Here is a 20,322-nt window from a genome sequence, read left to right as displayed (position 1 = left end):
CAGGACTTTCATTAGACTCTTAAGCACAACATATATATGAACTGAAAACCAATATAGCTCTATTCATCATGATGAAATTATTTATTCATCCGTTCATTTCATTTTTATCCCACCAGTTTATATGAGATACAAACATTAAATCCTCCATAGTATAAGTCTTAGAATACAGGAAACAATTTAAAATATAGTAATTCAAGATGAAAAATCAGTAAGCAACAAAGTAAAAATAAAAATAAAAGATGGGTAAAACTGTCTAGCTAGTTAGAATTCTCTTGGAAATTATTCAATTTTTAATTTTCCCTGAATGTCATCAAGGACCAGTCAGTCTGATCTTTATTTATTTTTTAAATAAATCATTTATAAAAACAGCAACATTTTACTCTTTAGCAGGGTTACTGATCATATAACATGATGGTTCCGTCAGTCTCCAACAGCAGCAGTGAAAAATGTGTCTTTCCTCATAAAACCTCCATAAAATCAAAAGCCATCTGCTCAAATTTCATTTCACATAAAAGGAAACTGACTCAATTCTTTTAAAGTATTACCACAAAACAGGATTTTTAAATATATATAAATAATTTACTCCTATGCTTAACATTAAAAACAATATTTAATCTTATTTAGAAGTAACACCAAGTCAAACCCAAATTGATTTTTTAACATGCAAATCCAGTTTCTCAAGAAACTATTTTTAAAATGAGCAGGAAGTAAGATTTGAACATTTAAAATTCTGCCTTTGTTTTCCCAGCTAGTTAATTAAGCACTAAAGTCTCCCTTCTGATTATTGTATGGATCAATGTTGATCTCTTTTAGCAATAACTTTGAACTCTTCAAAGATAATCTTCCAATAATCCTTTTCAGCTCATCCATCACTTTTATCACTTGTTTTCCCTTTCCTTTCTCATTTCCCTTTTCATTTCCCTGTCTACTTCCAGGCACATTTTTTCTAGTCCCTCACCCACTCTAATCACATGAGAAAAGTGCTATTCTTGAATCTAAACTCATAGTAAGAGAGCTACTTCTGTATTGCAGAAAAAGCCCTTCTAACCATATCAATAGAAACTTCCTTAAGACTTTTCATACTGAAGAATACAGTATTTTGAAAAGATTATTATCCAACACATCAACCCCCTCCCTTAGTGATATTCAGCTCTGTGGGAGGACCTTCAGACAAATTCATTTAAAGTGATGATCTAAAAATTTTCTTTTATTTCTGGTAATCTTTAATGGAGTTTGGTTGATCAAGTCTGAACAGATGGAGGCACTAAGGATTTGTTTATAGATTAGAGATGGGATGTTGGAAGAAGAGACACTTGTATTTTAAGAGGTGATAAGTTACTAAAATTCTGAACGCTTGTGATGAAGGGAGAAACCATTTTTATGTTTCTTTTCTTTACTGTGTTCTTAATTTGTTGTTTTTTTCCTATTTTTCTTCTCTTTTCTCTTTTCTATGCTTTTTAAAAATTTTTTTTACTTCAGAACAGTTTTTATCTTTTAATCTGTAATTCTTAATAAAACTATTGTAAAAATAGATTAATAGTCTAAAGAACCTCTGAATGAATTCAGCTAGAAATGTTTGGAAATCTCTTTCAGATCAAATATTTGGATACTGGGATTGTAAAGGTGACCTGTAGCCAGCAGTGACTGTTGCGATAGAAACTCTGGTCCTTAGACATGGGTGTATGATACTGCAACACAAATGTGAAGGGACTGATACTACATCGTATCATCATGATACACCTTCCATAATTTTGCCATCATTGGAATGGATATCTATGCTTGTAGCCCAGGTTCATATTTGACAATGCTTCTGTTAAACAGTTGCCCCATTATTAGATAAGTTTTTATGATGATATCGTCCATGTTCATCTATGCCTAACCAACACTGATGACAATCAATGCAATTTTTTTTTTCATAATAGTATCTGAACACCAAATTATAATCAGTATCTGAACACCAAATTATAATCAGTATTAACTTGATTTCTTCAGTGACTTGAAAGAACTGGTCACAGTTTAAAATGATTTCCTCACCTGGTGCCCCTGCGTATCCTTCTGCTTTTAGAGGTTAGGGTTGTATCAAAATAATCTTCATTTAATATTTTGGTGAATGGAAAGAGACAAGCCTGTGCTATTTTAAAAAGAAGAGAAACATACATATACCCGTGGAGTTATCACAGACAGAAAGTTTACTTTGTAAAATTAATTACTATGTAATATGAAGGAAAATTAAGAAAAGAATAGACACATACAAGGAAGTCTATTGAAATAATGTAGCTTAATTCTTTTGGGCTCCATTGTTGTCATAGGTGAGGACTATCTCTAATCACATTAATTTAATTAATATAATTACTAGCCCTTAATCTAGCCCTTTCTGTTATAATAAACCTTTCTATTAATATCTGGGAATCTCTTAAGTCCTAAAACTGAGGATTGAGCATTTTTACTTTGCTTCTCCTGGATTTCTAATATTCACTTTCTACACTTGGGAAGACCCTTTATCTGAAAGGCAATTTTAAAATGTGTTGAACAAGTATTACAACAACAACATTTAATCCATATGGTATAGATCCAAATGCAACACTGACATATTGTTAAGTATCTAATTCAGTATATAAAGCAAAGATGAATTACAGCCATCCAGTAAACTAACAAAACCCAGAGGGAAGGGACCCACAGTTTTATATACCCTGAGTTCAGACAGAATTTCCCTACTTTAATCAATTATGTCAAATTATTTTTGCTGAGAAATACTCTCTATCTAATAATTTCCTGAAGCTGACAATCAGCTTTGGGGTTAAAAATTCTTCCTTTGTCACTGATTTTTTTGCTTTATTTTTGATATTAAGCCAAACTTCTCACTTAAATCCATACTAGGTTGTGAAGTTTTTGGATCAAAAAGTTACCTTTGAACAATATGCCGGCAGTCACTCTCTCAAAAAAAGGCAAAAACAGAACAGCAACAAAAAAAAAATAGAATGGGATAAAGAGGAAGAAAAAGAGCCAACCTCCCTCATTATGTGCAAGGATCAGCTCAAGATTATCATCATTCCAAAGCCTTATATTCAATATAGAGTATATTAATTTTATAAAGAACATGATGAAGACTGATAATTGTGATGGGCTGCAGGAGCTCCCCAAGGATTAGAACAAGAATTCTCAGCCTAGCAATGCTTAAATATTGAAGCAAAAACTCATAGCCAGTTAATTCTGGGAGTCAATTGTCTTACAGAAAAAAGAGCTAGATATTCTGTGCCACAAGACTCAAATATTCTGGATTTCCTGGAAAACAGAAGGCATATGGAAGATGCTGCATGTTTGCACATGGGGGGAGGGTGGTGGCTCACAGAAAACTACTGGAATCATCTACATTATCTAAGTGGGGTTGACATGCTAGATCAAATTAGGAAGAATTGGGTCTACTCTTTTTATTCATTCTTTAGCACAATATTTAGGTCTCTTTCAAATCGCAGAAGGATCATGTGGTGGTTCAGTGATTAAGACACTGGGCTTTCCAGCCAACAAGATGTGAGTTCCATGTGACGGGATGAGCTCCCGTCCTTGCTCCAGCTCCTGCTAAACCTAGCATGCAAATGTGAGTAGATAAACAGGTACCACTTTGGTAGGAAGGTAACAGCGCTCTATGACATCATGCTTGCCACATGACCACGGAAATGTCTTTGAACAGTGCTGGCTCAATGGCCTTGAAATGGAGATGAGCACCAATAGTCAGCAAGGAGTAGTGGAATAAAAATCAGCAGGGACTCCTTTACCTTTTACCAAACATCCCTGAGACTCAGGCCTTAGTAAAAAGGAGTTTCCAAACCTAACTGCCAGATACATTTTTCAGGTTTCCTTTGGAAGGAAAGGCAATGTTGGCCTGCATGGGCCAGAAAGAGAAGAATCCCTCTTTTCTTCTGGTTTCTCCCGCTCAATCCCTTTTATTTTCCCAAACACTACTCAAGCCTATACTGGGAGGATAACTCTGAGTACTAAACAACTGGTTACAATTATAGAAAAGTGGCCAAATCCACAAGAATACACAAAGTAGGGGGATAGAAAAGTAGTTGCTCTTTGCTTTTGCCATCCATGCAAATGTGTCATTCATCTGGATCTATGCTTAGATGCAAATAGTATCAGCAGCAAAGTGTTTGTACCATCTCTCCTTTTTGTTCTACTGCAAGGCATATTTATCATTTTAAGGGAAGGGTGTGTTGTTACAGCCTGCCCCCTCCCTCTGAAAGTTTACTAAATAATCGATGGCGTCTTTTGTTCTCAGAACATGCCAGAACTTTGGAGTAAGTTCTTATTTGCAATATTTTGATTGCAATAATTCCAAGGCAGCAAGGAATGAGAAGAATTATTCGGAAGAGTGAGCGAAGATACAGGCAGCCCACGGTGAAACATAAGGGCGCCAAACATAATTTCCTATAAAGTGCTGATACTTCTTAATGCTGTCACTGTAACTTTGAAGATTTAATTTGACAGTAAGGAAAATATTAACCAGACTAGATCCACGTAATAAAAATTCCACCCATGTCTAATGGAAAAAAAGTGCTCACCTCAGCGAAAAAAAAAAAAAACAACCCTGCTAAATATAGTGAATCAAAGCTAACCAACTCATTTAGCTGAAGATCAACAAAAGCCACAGGGAATCCATGACGCCAGTTAATTTTGATGGCCATAATTCCCTTGTAATTGGTTGCCAAAGTAATGAATGGGAATTTTCTTTAATACGATAAATGATCGCCTGGGGTTTTTTATTTGGATGGTTAAAAATATAACATATAACTTAAACTTCACTAAGTAATCCATAGAGAGTGTTGGGATTATTTTCACCATCAAGAAAAAATAGGATGGCAAAATAGATGGCTTTGAATTAATTCAGCCTGAACCGAGAAGAATTTTCTAGTTATTTTTGTTTCAAGACCAGCATTTATTTACTTATTTGTTTATTTGAAAGCCAGTGTCAGCCATCCAATATTTTTTTTAATCCAATAATTTATTTAGCACATATTTAAAGGATTTGGGGAGGATAGAAAGTGTTTGCAATTCTGTATTGAGAAATGAACGATGAAATTAAACCATGAGCTTGGGAATAAACAAAAAAGGTATAAATTCTATAATAAACAATAGATGCTCCATAGTAATTCAAATTCAGTTCAGAATTTGAAGCTGGTTTCAACTGCAGTTCAGTTTGACAAACATGATAACAACTTTCTCATTTCAGGTACCAATTGCTGGAATACTCAGAATATTCAGAAAACATTAGGCACAGATGTATTGAGAGTATGTATTTAGGTAATAGTGCCAGAAGTAAATTCTTTGCTTACCAATGGTAATGGGGACAGGAATTTCCATTGCTGATCATTACAGGTCATTAAGCAAGAACCTCGTTTGACCATGCCTTTTAGCTTCCTCCCAGTTTTCCCATTGACTTTGCTTGTGAGAAGCTGGCAAAATAGATTGCAAATAGCAATCATGTGACCATTGGATGCTGTCAGAGTTGGAAATGTGAACTGTATGCCACACACCTGGATTGCAATCACTTGACTGTGGGAATGCTACAACAACTGGAACTTCAAGACTGGTCATAAGTCCCCCTTGTTCAGCAGCATTGTAGGTTTGAACAGTCGCTGAACAGGTGATCATTAACTAAGGACCACCTGTAACGAACACTGGCAGTTTAATAATCTTGCCACCTCTTGAGTTTTGGAAATTAATATTCAGATACTATATTTACAATGAATTATGCAAAGCAGTACAAAAAATGATTATCTGTTGTGAAGAGCTTGCATATATTGGATTGGAGGAAGGCTGCACTACAATATATTTAGGGAATTTGCTCTGTTTATTTCATGTCAAACAAACACCTGCAATCAGGCAAGGTCGGAAGTAAAGAGTGGCCCATTACAGCAACACTATAGAGATATCAAAAGGTCCTCTTGCCTCAAGGGGAGAAGCTCGTGCACAGATGATAAAAGACTTTACTAAGGGATGTTTCCTTGAAACACTGCTTGTAAGACTTCTAATTCCAGGATCAGGTGGCCCGAAGCCTGACAAATAGTCAAGAAATCCCAATTATTCATCCTGCAATTATCATCAGCACATATTTAAATCTGGAGATTAAATATGTGCTCACCCAAGCAATGTAAGCTCTGTTAAAGTAAATGGGGATTCCTTCTCTGTTGACTTTTTACATATGTGTAACACACATCACATTTTTAATAACTGAACAGCATTTGATGGTCTACAATTTGATGAGTGTGACATTAATTGCCTGCAATAATTAACACTATGAAAGCCTCAAACTCCACATACTACTGAAGCCTAGATCATTTCAGTGTGTTTATATACTTCTGATTACTTTGTTCTGTACCAGACACAAAAATTGTGTCATCAGTAACAACTATATTTGGAAAATAGCTCAGAGCAAGAAACTGTCATCTACCAATAAAAAACTTCCAGCCTACAAAGTTACGTAAGATTCTCATGGAAGTGAACATCAAGATGAGATGACATGTTGTTCAGATAAATTAGACTATCCTCTAGTGAAAAACAATTTCCTTTGTCAGTCCTAGCCTTTTCAAATTAGCAGGCGTTGTTGAAATGAAAAAGGCAAGGTAGACCTGAATTATTTTGGCTAGGTTATAAATTTCTATTTATAGGGGATCAGTAGTATAATGTGGTAGAGCATCTTGGTTCTCAAGGCAATCAGTTGTACAGTAGGATTGGAAAATACATGACCCCTGAGGTGTGAGATCACATTACAGAGGTGTTTTTTTTGTAACCAATCACAATTGGAAGTGCTGGAAATTCTGAGTTAGTAGCATCCAACAAGCTGCAAATTCCAAACCCCTCAGCACAGATATATTAGCAAGTAATATAGTCTTAGCTAGGTGACTTTGGGCCAATCAGTCTTTCAGCCCAACCCACCTCACAGGGCTAGCAATAGAAATAGCAATAATACTTAGACTTATGTACCTCTCCATAGCGTTTTACAGCAGAAGTCCCCAGCTTCCAGTCTACGCTTCCAGAACTGGTCCATGGAAGTGGTGGGCATATTTGTGAAAGCTGTGTGCATGTGAATGCCAAACTATCTCCTCTCCCCACCACCACTGCTGGTTCACCAGTCCAGAAAGGTTGGGGAATGCTGTTTTACAGCAGTGATCCCCAACCTTTCTTACGTCCATGACCGGTACCGGCATCAGCTGGGCGCCGCCATCTTTTTGATGAAAAGTGCTTCCGGTGACCTCACCGGAAGCAGGTTTTCATCAAAAAATAAGGCGGCATCCGCTTCAGTGAGCTTTTCCAGGTAGAAATGGCTTTCTGCCGGAAAAGCTCACCGGAGCGCTAGCGCCGCCATCTTTTTGATGAAAACCTGCTTCCGATGAGCTTTCTACCGGAAAAGCTCACGGCGCTGGCGCCGCCATCTTTTTTATGAAAGCGTGCTTCCGGTGAGCTTTCTGCCGGAAAAGCTCACCGGAAGCACTTTTTCATCAAAAAAGATGGCGGCGCCAGCAAGCCAGCGGCCCGGTAGGACTTGTTCCGCGGACCGGTACCGGTCCACGGACCGGTGGTTGGGGACCCCTGTTTTACAGCACTCTCTGAACAGTTTACAGGGTCAGCATGTTGCCCCCAATAATCTGGACCAACTGCGGAAGGAAGGAAGGCTGAGTCAACCTTGAGCCCATCAGGATCAAATTCCAGATTGTAGGCTGGAGGATAAGAAGGATAAGAGAGAAATATGAGCACATCATATTGTTTTGCATGGCCAAATTGATTGTGTTTCTCAATACTTCCAAAGAGAATCAAAGTTTTATCATATTTTTTTTTTTCATACTGTTATATGCTCCTATAGCAGAAATTATTCTCTACCTCCAACACCAAGTTAGGATCAGGAATGCTTACTAGTAAATATAATGTTTATGACTTCTGTAGAACTCAAAACTTTGCCCTCTTTTGTGCCACTTGTTGTTCTTAATTGATTACCCAAAAATTGCTTTGGGTTTTTTTTTTCATGGTAACATGGCTATGATTTCTTTTTTGATGCAAAAGGCAGTTTCTCCTTCATTTCTAAAAAAAAATTGAATATAAATTTCATAGAATTTTTTAAAAATGCAAATTTTGATTTTATTGAACAAGGAAAAAGATCAAACTTTCAAAATATGCCAAAGTATCAGTATCACAACCTTATCTGACATAAAAAATTTAATAATTCACTACAAAACACAAATGAAAAGCTAGACTTTCAAAATAAAGTCTTTCCACCATTGTAATTTATATGAACAGAATCTTGAATTTGGACAGATGCTGAACTCTAGAATATGGTTTATATTGTGTGTAATTCAATCCTTTCCCATGGCCCACTGCAGCCCCTAAATTAAGAAAAAAATCTCATACCAGGATACACTATATACAAAGTGCAACAAATAAAGATGGCCATCCTGACAGCTGAGAAGTTCCGTGCACATATGATACCAGAACCTTGCTACATACCGTTTATTTTAGACACAGTCCACTGTAATAGAAGACTTAAGAAATCTTTGATGGATAGTTTGCTTTTACTCAAAACACTTCACAGCTGGCCTCAACTCTCTAAAAAACTCATCTGCTCCAAGACAAAAAGCATTCTCTGCATAGTCAGGCTATGCCTGCGAATGATGTCCTCAAATTTAGAAAAGCCCATGATTTTGGAAAACTACTTTTGGCCATCCTAGGTTGGGATAAAAAATGGTTAGGACACCACAAAATTCCACATATTTGTAAATTTCTATAGAACTTAAATTACAGGACTCACAATGCAATCCTTACTTAGAAAGGAGATCAGAGATGTTTCATGAAAGCCAGAATAGCAATTAAAAAGTTCAGCTTGGACAGCTGAGACCCAGGTTCAATTCCCTGCCTGACCACAAAGCTGACTGGGCAACTTAAGAGCTGGGCATTTGTTTTTGACACTGTCCACTTCAAAGATCTTTTCTCTGTGGAGAAAACTAAAAGAGACCTCTTTGTATAGTGCCTGGAACTCCCAGAAGAAAGGGAGAGACATATGTGGAATAGATACCTTAATTAATAAATAATAGGATTGAGTATCCTGGTGTTTTGGTAGAAGGATATTCTCAAAAAATAATAGGTACAATGAATACTTGGCATATTCAACCTGTTCTGACCTAGACTTTCCAAGATCATAAAGGAGACTCCTTGTCCCGATAAAAACTCCTTTTATTTAGGTTAAAGGGAACTCCTCTCCAGCAAAGTCCTGGCAAACAGTCTTTCACGAGATTTCACAACTACAGACCTTTATCAGGCTTGGAGAATTGCCAGGCCGATATCTTCCAAAGACCACAGTGTAGCAGCAATTACTTGGCAAGAAGTCAGGAACAGATCTTCCCCTAATGAATTGAACTAATTGTCTCCTGCAAATACCACTCCCCTTTTGCTCCTCTTTATTCCCTATGGGAGGGACCATTCACCATCCATCTGTGCCTTTACTCCCAAGTCAACTCTTGTTCCTTAACTGTTCCCTTCTCCTCCCAATCATTCGGGCAGGGAAGATATGTGGCAGACATCGTCAGTTAAAGAATTTCAGCTGCTGGGGTCTTAGGAAGAGAGCCTTTTCTGCCACTGTCCCTGCATTGTGAAACATCTTGACCTCAGACATAAGGAAATTCCCCAATCTTTTGGCCTTCTGCAAAGGGTCAAAACTTGGCTGCGTAGCCTTGTATGGGGGACACAGGGACGCACACAACCATGGGGCTGGCTGGCCCCATGAGAACCCCACCACACCTGTGTTAATAAATGTTAATCCCCCAGCTTGGAATTCTTCATCTTTTGAATTTTTTATAATTTTATTTTATATTTTTTTAATCTTAAATTATTCTGATTTCAATGTTTAATTTTATTGATTAAACTCTCCAGCATCCAGAGCTCCCCTCCAAGGGAGATGAGTGGTTGAAAAGTATGAAATATAAATAAATAAATTCTAGATAGAGGACAAGAAAGTCCATAAAATTATCCCAATAATAAAATATCAACAAAAATAATAGTAACAAAACTGGTTCTACCAAAGCATATGTTCCGTTATTTACAAGTTCTTAAAGAAGGAAATATATGCACAGGAAGTCCTAAAATTCAAGCTTGTGTTTCTAGATTTGATTTTAAGTGGTATGAAATCACTGGCAAATGAGTTCACATTAGGACTCTGCAGGGCTTAATATCTTCTAGATTGATAGTAAAAAGGGGTTTTCAGTCATGCATGGACACATTCTGCTATACCTCAACACCTTTTTTGAGATTAAAGCAACTGCAACTTTTCCTAGGTCACATAGAGTTGCATCTGTCTTCAAAACAGGAACCCTATATATTTTATTTCATATCTCAAAAGAAAAAAGACATGATTGTAGCACACGCCATAGATATATCAGCCAATTATCTTACCCATGAGGTTTCAAATATATGGCAACTGTTCCTTAGTCTTATGTTATTCCTGCTACCTCTCTTGCCAAGCTCACATTTTTGGCACATTTAATATGTAAAATCCCTTATAGTGGATATCTTTCATTCAGAAAAATAGACCTCTCCATGTCAAGAGGAGTCAGCCATGATCAAGGAAAAATACATTTGAATGTGTGCATGTTTCAAACAAAAAAGTGAGGTCTAATCACATGCTTTAGAGTCCAATGTGCAGCAAGTTATTCTTTCACTGTCAAAATGGACACCGAAATAAATTAACCATTTGTTATACTGAAATCAAATTCTTCCAGCAAGAGTCTAATTTTCGGTGCAGAAAACCATGCCAGTCACTGTGATCTATACAAATGTAAATCTATCTTTGACAACCTAACTTTATCGTCACTATGCAAATAAGGCAGAAACAAAAGAATGCCATGTGTTCAAGAGACAGATTTGATGGCAGTGGTCCCTTTGTCACAGAAAGAGGGATTTTAACTACTTTGGTACTATCAAATCCCAAACAAGATGGTCATCCGTGAACTGAAAGCCCAGCCTAAAATATAAACTTCCCAGGAGCACCTTTATTAGTCTACAGCCAACTGTCAATGATAAATCTTGTTTTGTAGTCTCCCACAGGGATGCTTTGTGTGTGCATGGCTGTCAAGAAAAGAATTGTGGGTGTTCCCTTTTTGACTCTAAGACAGTGACTGAAAAGAAGAAGGAAAGGATATCTGCTTTTGTTTATTATTCTTTTGTCTCCCTTTGCAAATCAAAGTGATCCTTAAATGGAATGTTTTGTTAAGATCAGCAAGTCGAAGGATGCTGACACCACGTTCTTCAGAACACTCAAAGGGATGGATCACACTTTTAAGGATACACTACTTTAAACTTCTGTGATTTTGCTGTTGCATCTAATGCCAAGCAAGGTCCAGCCTACAGCTCAGCTCCATGCTGTGTTAATGAACTTCTCCGTAGGAAATTCTCCAGAAAAATCAATTGCTCTAATGTAACAGGGTTACACTCTGCAAAGAGTGAAGAATACCTTACTGCACTCTTTCAAGTTCTTCATGTAAATACATTCACCACTGTCCTCATTTTCCTTCCATTTGAATGGGATATAAAGGTCAGTTTCATAAAGCAAAACTGGTTATTTGTATTCACAAAGGATGTCTACATGTGAAAAATTCAGTGACAAAAATACTCTTGAAGAAGGGGTAAATGAAAAAAAACCCATAGCTAGATATATACTGCAATCTAGAACTGTGGACATCCAGATTTGAGACTCCCTTCAGCTACAGAGCTCTTTGGGACACTTTGAACCCATCACTGGTTTGGTTTACAATTTTGCTGAGCCACCAATTCATTTTTACAGGTTGCGCATGGATGCAAGGATGGTGGTTTCTAAATTACAGTTTATGCATAGTAAAAGATGTAAAGATAATCAGCTGTGATTTGGTAAACAACCAAGGTTAACAAAATGATAGCTTAGCACAATGTATAAAACCTATCACTATCTATATATAGAAGTATATTGAGCTCCTGGAAGAAAGATGGAATATAAATGAAGCCAAGAGATCAGTAGTCAGCTATGAGATTGTTGGGCTTTAGAAATCATACACAGAAGAAGAACAAAAATATAAGAGTTTATAAAACAGGTTGTTGTTTTTTAAATGGTATGCTTGCTAGCTCAGGTAAACAGATTAGTAGCAGTGCGTCACGAGAACACAGTGAATACTTAATCATTAATTGGCAATATTATTGCATTTTATATCACTTGGGGTATTTTAGACATCTGAAGGACCAAACTAAGTTAGCCATCTTAAGCAATTTACACCTTAATTGTATGGGGTGATGTGTTATAGCAGCAAAACTGCTGTAACAGTTCAAAACTGAGAGCTATATTGTGTTGCTCATTATAAATAAGAGGATAAAACTATCTTTGAAACAATAGATAACTCAATATCCCAAAATATAGCTTTATTATAGCACAATATATGCTTAATTGGAATTAAGGTCCATTGTGTAGTACTTTTGAGGGCTTTTTAAAATGGGAATGATATAGAAATGTTTATATTTACTTCATTAAATGAGTCTTACTTTTCAGAACCAAATGTAGCATCTCTTAATTTCCTATCAATCCATCACTAGATTTTAACAGAAAAATTTAGCCACTAGGTTTTAGAACAAACTTTGCAACCATTTTTTATAATGTAATTCCCCAAAATTATTGTTATTTGGTTTAACTACAGTATATAAGTAGGCAACCTATTGTACTGAATGTATAAATCCTACTTAAAATCATTCATTCATTCATTCATTCCAATTACTGAACAGCCCAGTAACTGCATAAAACCATTGAAGTGAAGTTTATAAATCAAATACATACAGTATATACATGCATATATACTGTACATAGATACATACATTTCTATAGTATAAAATTTTACTCAGACAGCTGTGAGAAAATATTTCACATGGCCTAGAGATTAGAGTTCTTACAATATCTCTATAAAATGAATATGAAAGTCACCTTGAATAGATATGTGCCCAAAACTACAGGGGCACAGACATTCCGGAAGTGGATTCACTATATATCTTTCATCAAGAATGGCCAAAGGAAAGTATTATAGCAAGTCAAAGGGATCCTCCTAGCTACATGGCAAGGATCATGGAGATTAGGGATCCCATTTAAATCAGTTTAGTACTCCATAGTCATTGTTCACCATTTAGAAAGTTACTTGGCTTGCTTATAGTGGAGAGAAGTGAGGAGACAGCTAGAGTAATGCTCATTTCTGTGATAATGATCATTTTTCTGCAAAATGAAATCCATCCCCCAGTGCCAAAGAAGTCAGCCATATTGGGGGTGGGGGGGAGATAATATTAGGCAAAAATGAAATAAAATTTTTGGCCTCCACATTCATCATACCTGTCTCCAAATGCAGACTACAACTAGAGACTTCAAATGTGGATGTAAAGAATTTAGATGGATAAGTACCAAAGGAGTAAATTTAGAAAGATGACTCGATTGAACCTACAGAGATGTATAGTCCAGGAGAGTCAAACTCAAGGCCCTCGGGCCAGATGCGGCCCACGGGGTGCTTAGATCTGGCCCATGGGGCCACCCTGGAAACAACAAAGGACTGGCCTGTGGTGCCTCTGCCAGCAAAAACAGAGCTGGGGAGGGCCACGAGCTCTCGAGCTCCATTTTAATTGGCAGAGCACTCAGGCCACCACAGGTGCCCCCAACACAAGTGACATCGAACTGGCATGCCCACCCTGGCCATACCCACCCAGCCCCCCCCCCAGGTCAAGCATAACCTGATGCAGCCCTCACTGAAATCGAGTTTGACACTCCTGTGCTAGAGGATCAACTTATTATGGTCCAAGCAAAAGGCTGGCTTTAATTAGCCTTCCAGACTTCAGAGTAGGATTGTATTAGGGGATTTCATTACCTCAAAACTTTATTGTTGTCAGATTTTCCCTTCTCTTAATTATGGTTCATCATAATTTGTTTTACTGTCTAGTAAAAGTTTTCAAACTAAGTTCATGGATTTTTTTTTTATCAAGGACCAGATTGAATGTTTAAAAACCATGGATAAAAATTAATAACAAGCATTAGAGGTTTATTTAAGAACCCTTTAAATTAATCTAGTTTAAAATAATTCCTTGTAGTCATATAAATAAATAGTAACTCCTACACATGTAATTTTTTAAAAACTGCATGTATAACTAATAAAAGCATTGGTTTGGTTCACATATAAATAGTAAGTAAATAATAATAAAAGTAAATAATAAAAGTAAATAATAAAATAAATAAATAGATAAATAGAATGTTATCGTTCAAAGTCTTGGGGTAATTCTTAAAACACCCATATTCTCTGTTTCATTACTTTCTTGGATCAAACCACTGCTTCCTATTATTATTATTATTATTATTATTATTATTATTATTATTATTATTATTATTATACTAATTCTCTCTTTCATGAAAGCTCAGGGTAGTTTACAAAAGAGCAATAAAACAGTCCTAAATAACACCATTGTAGTAAAACCAACAATGCTTAAAAATAAATTACAAAATTAAAATTCATTTATTTTTTTAAAAAATCAGAAAAACCAAATTACAGGCAATTTTTTAAAAGCTGTTTGGTCCTGAAGTAATTATTCTCCTACAAAACCCTGGTGGAAGAAAAACTCTGTATTTCCAGTTCAAATGTGAATAGAAAAATATGGCTTTATTAAAAAGTAAAAGGACTGGTAGTGCAATATGGACATATTTTAATGTTCAAAGCATATAACCAACCACATACTTATTCAAAATTATATTATTATACAAACAACAAACATAGGGACCCAGAGCAGGGAAATTTACTGTCAACGTCAGGGGAGGCATGCTGTTACGTTCAATTAATTACATGCCAACCTTTGCTTTAGAAATGTCTTAACTTCTAATTAGTTAGTTTTCGAATAAATGATCTTGCTAGTCTAAAAAGAGGCAAAGAATCTGCTCTTCTAAGCAAACAATTCCACCATGAAAGATACATATGGGTTTGCTTCAACAGATTTTGTACCAAATACATTGTAATATGTGTACAAGTAGTCCTTAACTTACCCTTACAATCAGGATCAGAATTACCTTGTTAAGCAAGGTGGTTGTTAAGTGAGTCGGGCCTGATTTTGTGATCTTTTTTGTCATGGTTGTTAAGCGAATCACTGCAGTTAAACGAATCGAAGTCAATCCAGCTTCACTCACTGACTTCGTGGCCAGTTGATGGTTGCCAAGTGCCTGAATTGTGATAATAGTATTGTGGGGATGCTGCAAGGGACTTAAGTGTGAGGACTGCTTGTAAGTCATTTTTTTCAGTGCCACTGTAACTGTGGATAGTCACTAAATGAATGGTTAGAATATGTACCAGTTAAAAAATACAAATATTAATGATATACAATGGTCCTGCAGCATAGGATATTTACTATATAACATTGTTCCTTTATCTAGTTACTTCACAGTGGTTTTAATCTTTAAGTGAAGTGGGATTGTAAGTTGGTTACAGTCAATTATCTATTGGACTGGCATGTAAGTGGAAGGAAGGAAGGAAGGGAGGAAGGAAGGAAGGGAGGGAGGGAGGGAGGGAGGGAGGAAATATTGCTATCACCATTATAATTATTACAATATCAATTTGTTTTGAAAAACTTGAAGGATTGATATGATATCCGATCTAACCTCTAAGCTACTACTTTTGCTAAATAGATTAAAATAGAAGATAACTCTACGCTTAGTGCAAATTAGATAGCAGAATAAATATCTTGTTTTAAAACTGACAATACGCTTATACAATGGAACAATTCATGCAGAATACTCTGAACAATATGCAAAAGAAATATATGATTATAATACTATAACAAAAACACAGAACATAAAAGCTTTTTTAAAAGTAATATTAATAACAACAACACTGTCATAACTCAACAAGTACCATGTTTATAATTACAAAGCCAAGAGAAAAAAATCCACCTGCATAAATTAAAAAAAATCTATTTGCTGAAAAAAGTAAAACTGTGAAGTCTGGAAAAAAATTATCAGTAGGATAGTTCAAACAGTAGATAAGGCTTTTCAGTCAATTTAAAAATAAGTTTTTGAAAACTATTTCTCTGGGCAAATCAAGTGATTTTTCAAAATCAGGTTATTCAAATTCTCCTAAACAGAATCACATTTCCAGTAGTAGATGACTATAAAGATATCAATGCCTCCTTAATGGAAAAGAGATTCAGATCTGCTTAGAAAAGGAGGCAGAGTGTATTTGAGAATGGGTGTCAAATTCCCAGAGTGCATCCAGGTACCTTTTCCACAAATCACCTGTTCAACTTCCACTGCAGCTCCACCTGTCTTGACTGCAGACAGGAAAATGTGTAACAACATAGAAGACAGTTTACTTCGGAGAAGGAAAAAATGTCAGTGCAGAACAGTTAATCTTGACATAACGAGGAGAAAGAAAAGAACTAGGATAAATGTGCTGGTAAAATTTAATCATTCTTGCTGAACTTATCTAGTAGATCTTGGTAAAGCCTGCACCGGTTGAATAATGACTGCAAGACCTGAAGCATAGTAAAACCTGAATAAAGTAAATTGCCTTGCAGACCTGAAGAATGCCAGCCATTTGTTTTGCAAGAGATCTTAGAAGTCTTGTCAGTTTGTCAAACAGTAGGATATATAAGTCAGTCTTCTCCACATGGTATCTTTCAGATAAGGTAGAACTGCAGATTCCAAATTTTAGTCAGCTTGTTCAGCCTCAATATATCATTTCCAAGGGATGATAGTATATACAAATTATAAAAGTGCATAATAATTAAGACAAGGCGCTTTTTAAAAGATGTCCATACTCTCCAAACTGCAGAATCTCTTGACACATCTTTCACTCAGTATATTCTATTCAGCTAGAAATGGGGTAGCGAGAATAGCTCTGAATCTAACCTAGAAATGTACAAAAGTCCACAAGGATCAATCCTTGTTTATGCAACACATTACGTCAAGAAGTTTACTTTGGCTTAACATGTTGAGCGAACCAAATTATTGTGATCTATATCATGCTATATGTTATGTCTAATTGCATTAACTACAGCAGTTAACAATGGTTATTCAATCAATTATATCAATTTCATATCTAAACCATAGCTCAACACATGTTGATCCCTTGATCTCTTTCCCAACCTGAATCCTTCCCTAGGAATCCAAATCACAATCCACACTGCTGTTACATCTTTTTTTAAAAAATCCACCTCAATTTCCAGAGTAAGAAATTTGCCCTTTCTCAAAGCTCCAACTTGATTTTTTCAATCCTGAAGGTACTATAAATCTTGAGAATCCAACTCTGATTTCCCCAGCTCTCTTCCAATGTTGCTTCTTAGTATTTGGAACATAATGACAAAATGTTACATTCTGTGATTAAGCATAACATTCAAACAAGACATCAACTGTAACTGAGAAGGCTTAGGTATTGTGATAATTCAATTTTTAATAAAAGGCTGATAGGTGTTTTCTGCCATTTGCTGAAAAGAACATTCCAAGTGGAGAATCAGGATGGGAATTCCAAATTGTAGCTAGGTGAGTTCTAGAGAAAGCCAACATCTTACCAACATCACTTTTATCAGTACTGGTATGCCAATAAGAACTGTTTCAACTGGCAAGCAAATGTACCTGCAAGTAATTGAACTTTTAGATGAATCAGACTTCCCCATCTTAGTACCCTCTCTTAGTACCCTCCAGGTGGGCTGAACTTCAGTTCACATGGACGTTTGTAATAAGGTTTTCCTGTGGTATTTTCTTTTTATGAGACAGGCAGGCAGGCAATCAAGGAGGGAAAAGGGAAGAAATCGTTTTAGAAATGGAAATTATTTAGATAATGTGTTTGTCACCTTTATGGTTTATTTAATTTATTTAGACCACTTATATAATTCAATTACCCAGCTGGATTTCAAAGTTTACTATAAGTAGAAAGCAAAATAAAATAGACTTGCAGTTTAATGCTAGCAAACTAGGATGAGTGTTGCAAAACCAGATCCATTTGAACACACAAATGTGAACAAGGTTTAACCGTACAGTTATATGTTGCTCTCATTTCCAGCCCTTGTGATTCTACAATGAGCTGCAAATAAATGCACCCAGAATATAGAAACCAATACTAAGACCTTTCCAAACACCTAAGCACTTATTTTGAAAAATGTTTCACCGTTCCCCAAAACAACGCAAATTCCAAATACATTGTTAACGTACGTATATTAATTGTTAGGGGCATATCCATTTTCCAAACGCAATTGAATTACAAGCAGCAAGCCACTCCTTATTCATTCCAACAGACAGGGCCTCCTACCCTTTTCACACAGAGAAGGATGGAGGGTTATTTACTTCACCAGCAAATAAAAGAATATAGTGCCTTTGTAAAAACAATTTTAGGAAGAAAGTAATTCTCAGATTTAATCATACAAGCCCAGCAAAAGGCAAACAGATTTCCTTTCCATGATACATTAAAGAGAGAGAGAGAGAGAGAGGCATAAGCCTAATTGTTCTACATCCTCACAGTGCACATCCCTATAGTATTCCAGAAACACTTTCATTTGGTGGATAAACCATTATTTATAACTGTCCTGCAAATGAAGGCAGGATGAGAAAGAAAGGAATGATTCTATAAAAGCCTTTGGCTACAACATCTGCTGGGAAGATAAAACATCAGGACTTTTTCCCAAGACATTAAAAAGGAACCTTAATTGCAGGCTCAACAAAAGAAGCTGGAAAGAGACACTGAAGCCAGGAAGCTGAAACCTGGGACCTGGAGGACAAACCATTTCTGTCCCCTTACCTGCTATTGGGGAAGTCAGAGTTGCGGGCACCGACAGTAAGATGGGCAGCAATACCGGGAACCCTGTCCAAAGCACCAGGTGTCGGGCAGTGCACCAAGGTGGACCTGGGCGATAGAGGAGCAGCGTGACCAAGGCAAACATGAAGCATCTCAACCCATCCATGGCAAAGCATCAAGTCATCATCTCAGCCACCTCCGGCATCCCTCAGACGAAATCGCTGAGTGGGCTGTCCACTTTCTCCTCTGAGCATCCAACACCAGTGGTCAGGCAATCAGTCATGGAAGGCATGGGGAGGTGGGGGGGGGGTGTTCCCCACATCTACCCCTGTTTCCTTGGCTGTCAAATTGCAGGAGAAAGCGGGCAAATGTGGAAAAGCCCACAAGTGACCCAAGGGAGAAGGGGGGGATCTCTTGTGGGGAGCAGGCAGGTTCAAGCGAACAAGTGAAGAGAAAACCTGCACTATGGAAAAGAAGATGGGGGTGGGGAGGTGGGGGAAGGAGGGAGGCGATAAAGTGAAAGGAGCTTCTCCTACGTTGAAAGGGTGGGGTGTAGATTCGTGTATCCCGTTCCGAGGAGCTGTTGGGAGGAAGGAACCGGCGCGAAAAGGATGGATGGAACCAGACCGCTCGCAAGATGTGGAGAAGGCAGAGCGGGCAGACAGAAAGGAACCGGAGGGATTCAGGCTTGGACGGCGGGGGAAAGGGGGGGGGTTGGAGAAGAGAGAAAGGGAACCCCCGCACTGGGATAGGGAAGGGAGTTGCAACCCAAAGCCAGAAGAAGCGGCGCGGCGGAAGGCAAGCAGCGGCCCAGGGCGCGGGAGGCGAGGCCCCTTCCTCGGTTACAGCCGGGGGACTGCAAATGCCAGGAGAAGAGCGGGAAAAGCGGGAGAGGCAAAGGCCGGAGAAAAGTCAGCTGGCGGATCTATTCCGGCCGTCCAGGCTTCTTGCTTTTCCAGAGTCCAGGAAGAGGAAAGAGAGAGAGAGAGAGAGAGAAGAAAAGGGACCGGCTGCTCGCGGTTCCTTCTTGGCCTTTCCCGACTCTTCACGTGGGATGGAGCGGCAGCGGCGCTCCTGCAGCTAACGGGAAGCCTCCCTCATTTTGTCTTCTCTGCGCCCTCCTTCTCTTCCAAAGAGCCCACCCTCCAGCTTCCCAGTGACGCTCCTTCGGCGGCGGCGAGGAGGAGGAGGAGGAGAAGGGAGGGGAGGCGGAGGAGAAAGCGGAGACAAAGAGGGCGGGAGCCGGGAGCGGAGGCGTGTGGGCGGGGGGGGAGAAGAGACAAGGCGAGGCGTGGAAAGCACCTGCGCGCGCGCTGGTGGCTGGATGGGCGCGCGCGAGAGAGAGAGCGCCACTCCCGCGCGTGGCGGGGAGTTGAGGGTGCCGAGGGGCAGACCGGGCAGCGGCGAAGAAAGCCGGGAGGGAGGAAGCGGGCGCGGGCGCGGGCGCGCCTGACGCACAAACTCCTCGGCTGGGCAGCCCACGGCGAGCGCGCGCTGGGGCGGAGCGCGGGGGCAGTGTTTC

General features: G+C 38.1%; 1 protein-coding gene across 4 annotated transcripts in view; it reads right to left on the bottom strand.

Moving 5' to 3' along the window:
* The window catches only part of KIAA1549 (KIAA1549 ortholog), a 130,801-nt gene extending 110,768 nt beyond the window's left edge, over positions 1-20,033 (bottom strand). For 2 of the 4 annotated variants that reach the window (XM_087968485.1, XM_087968484.1), the window contains exon 1: positions 18,804-20,033. In XM_087968485.1, coding sequence (XP_087824611.1) covers positions 18,804-18,966 — 163 coding nt within the window. In that variant the 5' untranslated portion in view covers positions 18,967-20,033. The remainder of the gene's footprint in view (positions 1-18,803) is intronic. The other 2 variants (XM_026692977.2, XM_087968483.1) reach the window with 1 other exon arrangement.
* Between the last annotated feature and the right edge of the window lie 289 nt (positions 20,034-20,322).

This window comes from Notechis scutatus, chromosome 6 (genome assembly GCF_049901735.1).
Source record: "Notechis scutatus isolate UNSWTSFEM ecotype Mainland chromosome 6, rNotScu1.2, whole genome shotgun sequence".
Lineage (NCBI taxonomy): Eukaryota > Metazoa > Chordata > Lepidosauria > Squamata > Elapidae > Notechis > Notechis scutatus.
The sequence above is the reverse complement of the archived record's forward strand: the minus strand, read 5'-3'. Positions and strand labels throughout refer to the sequence as shown.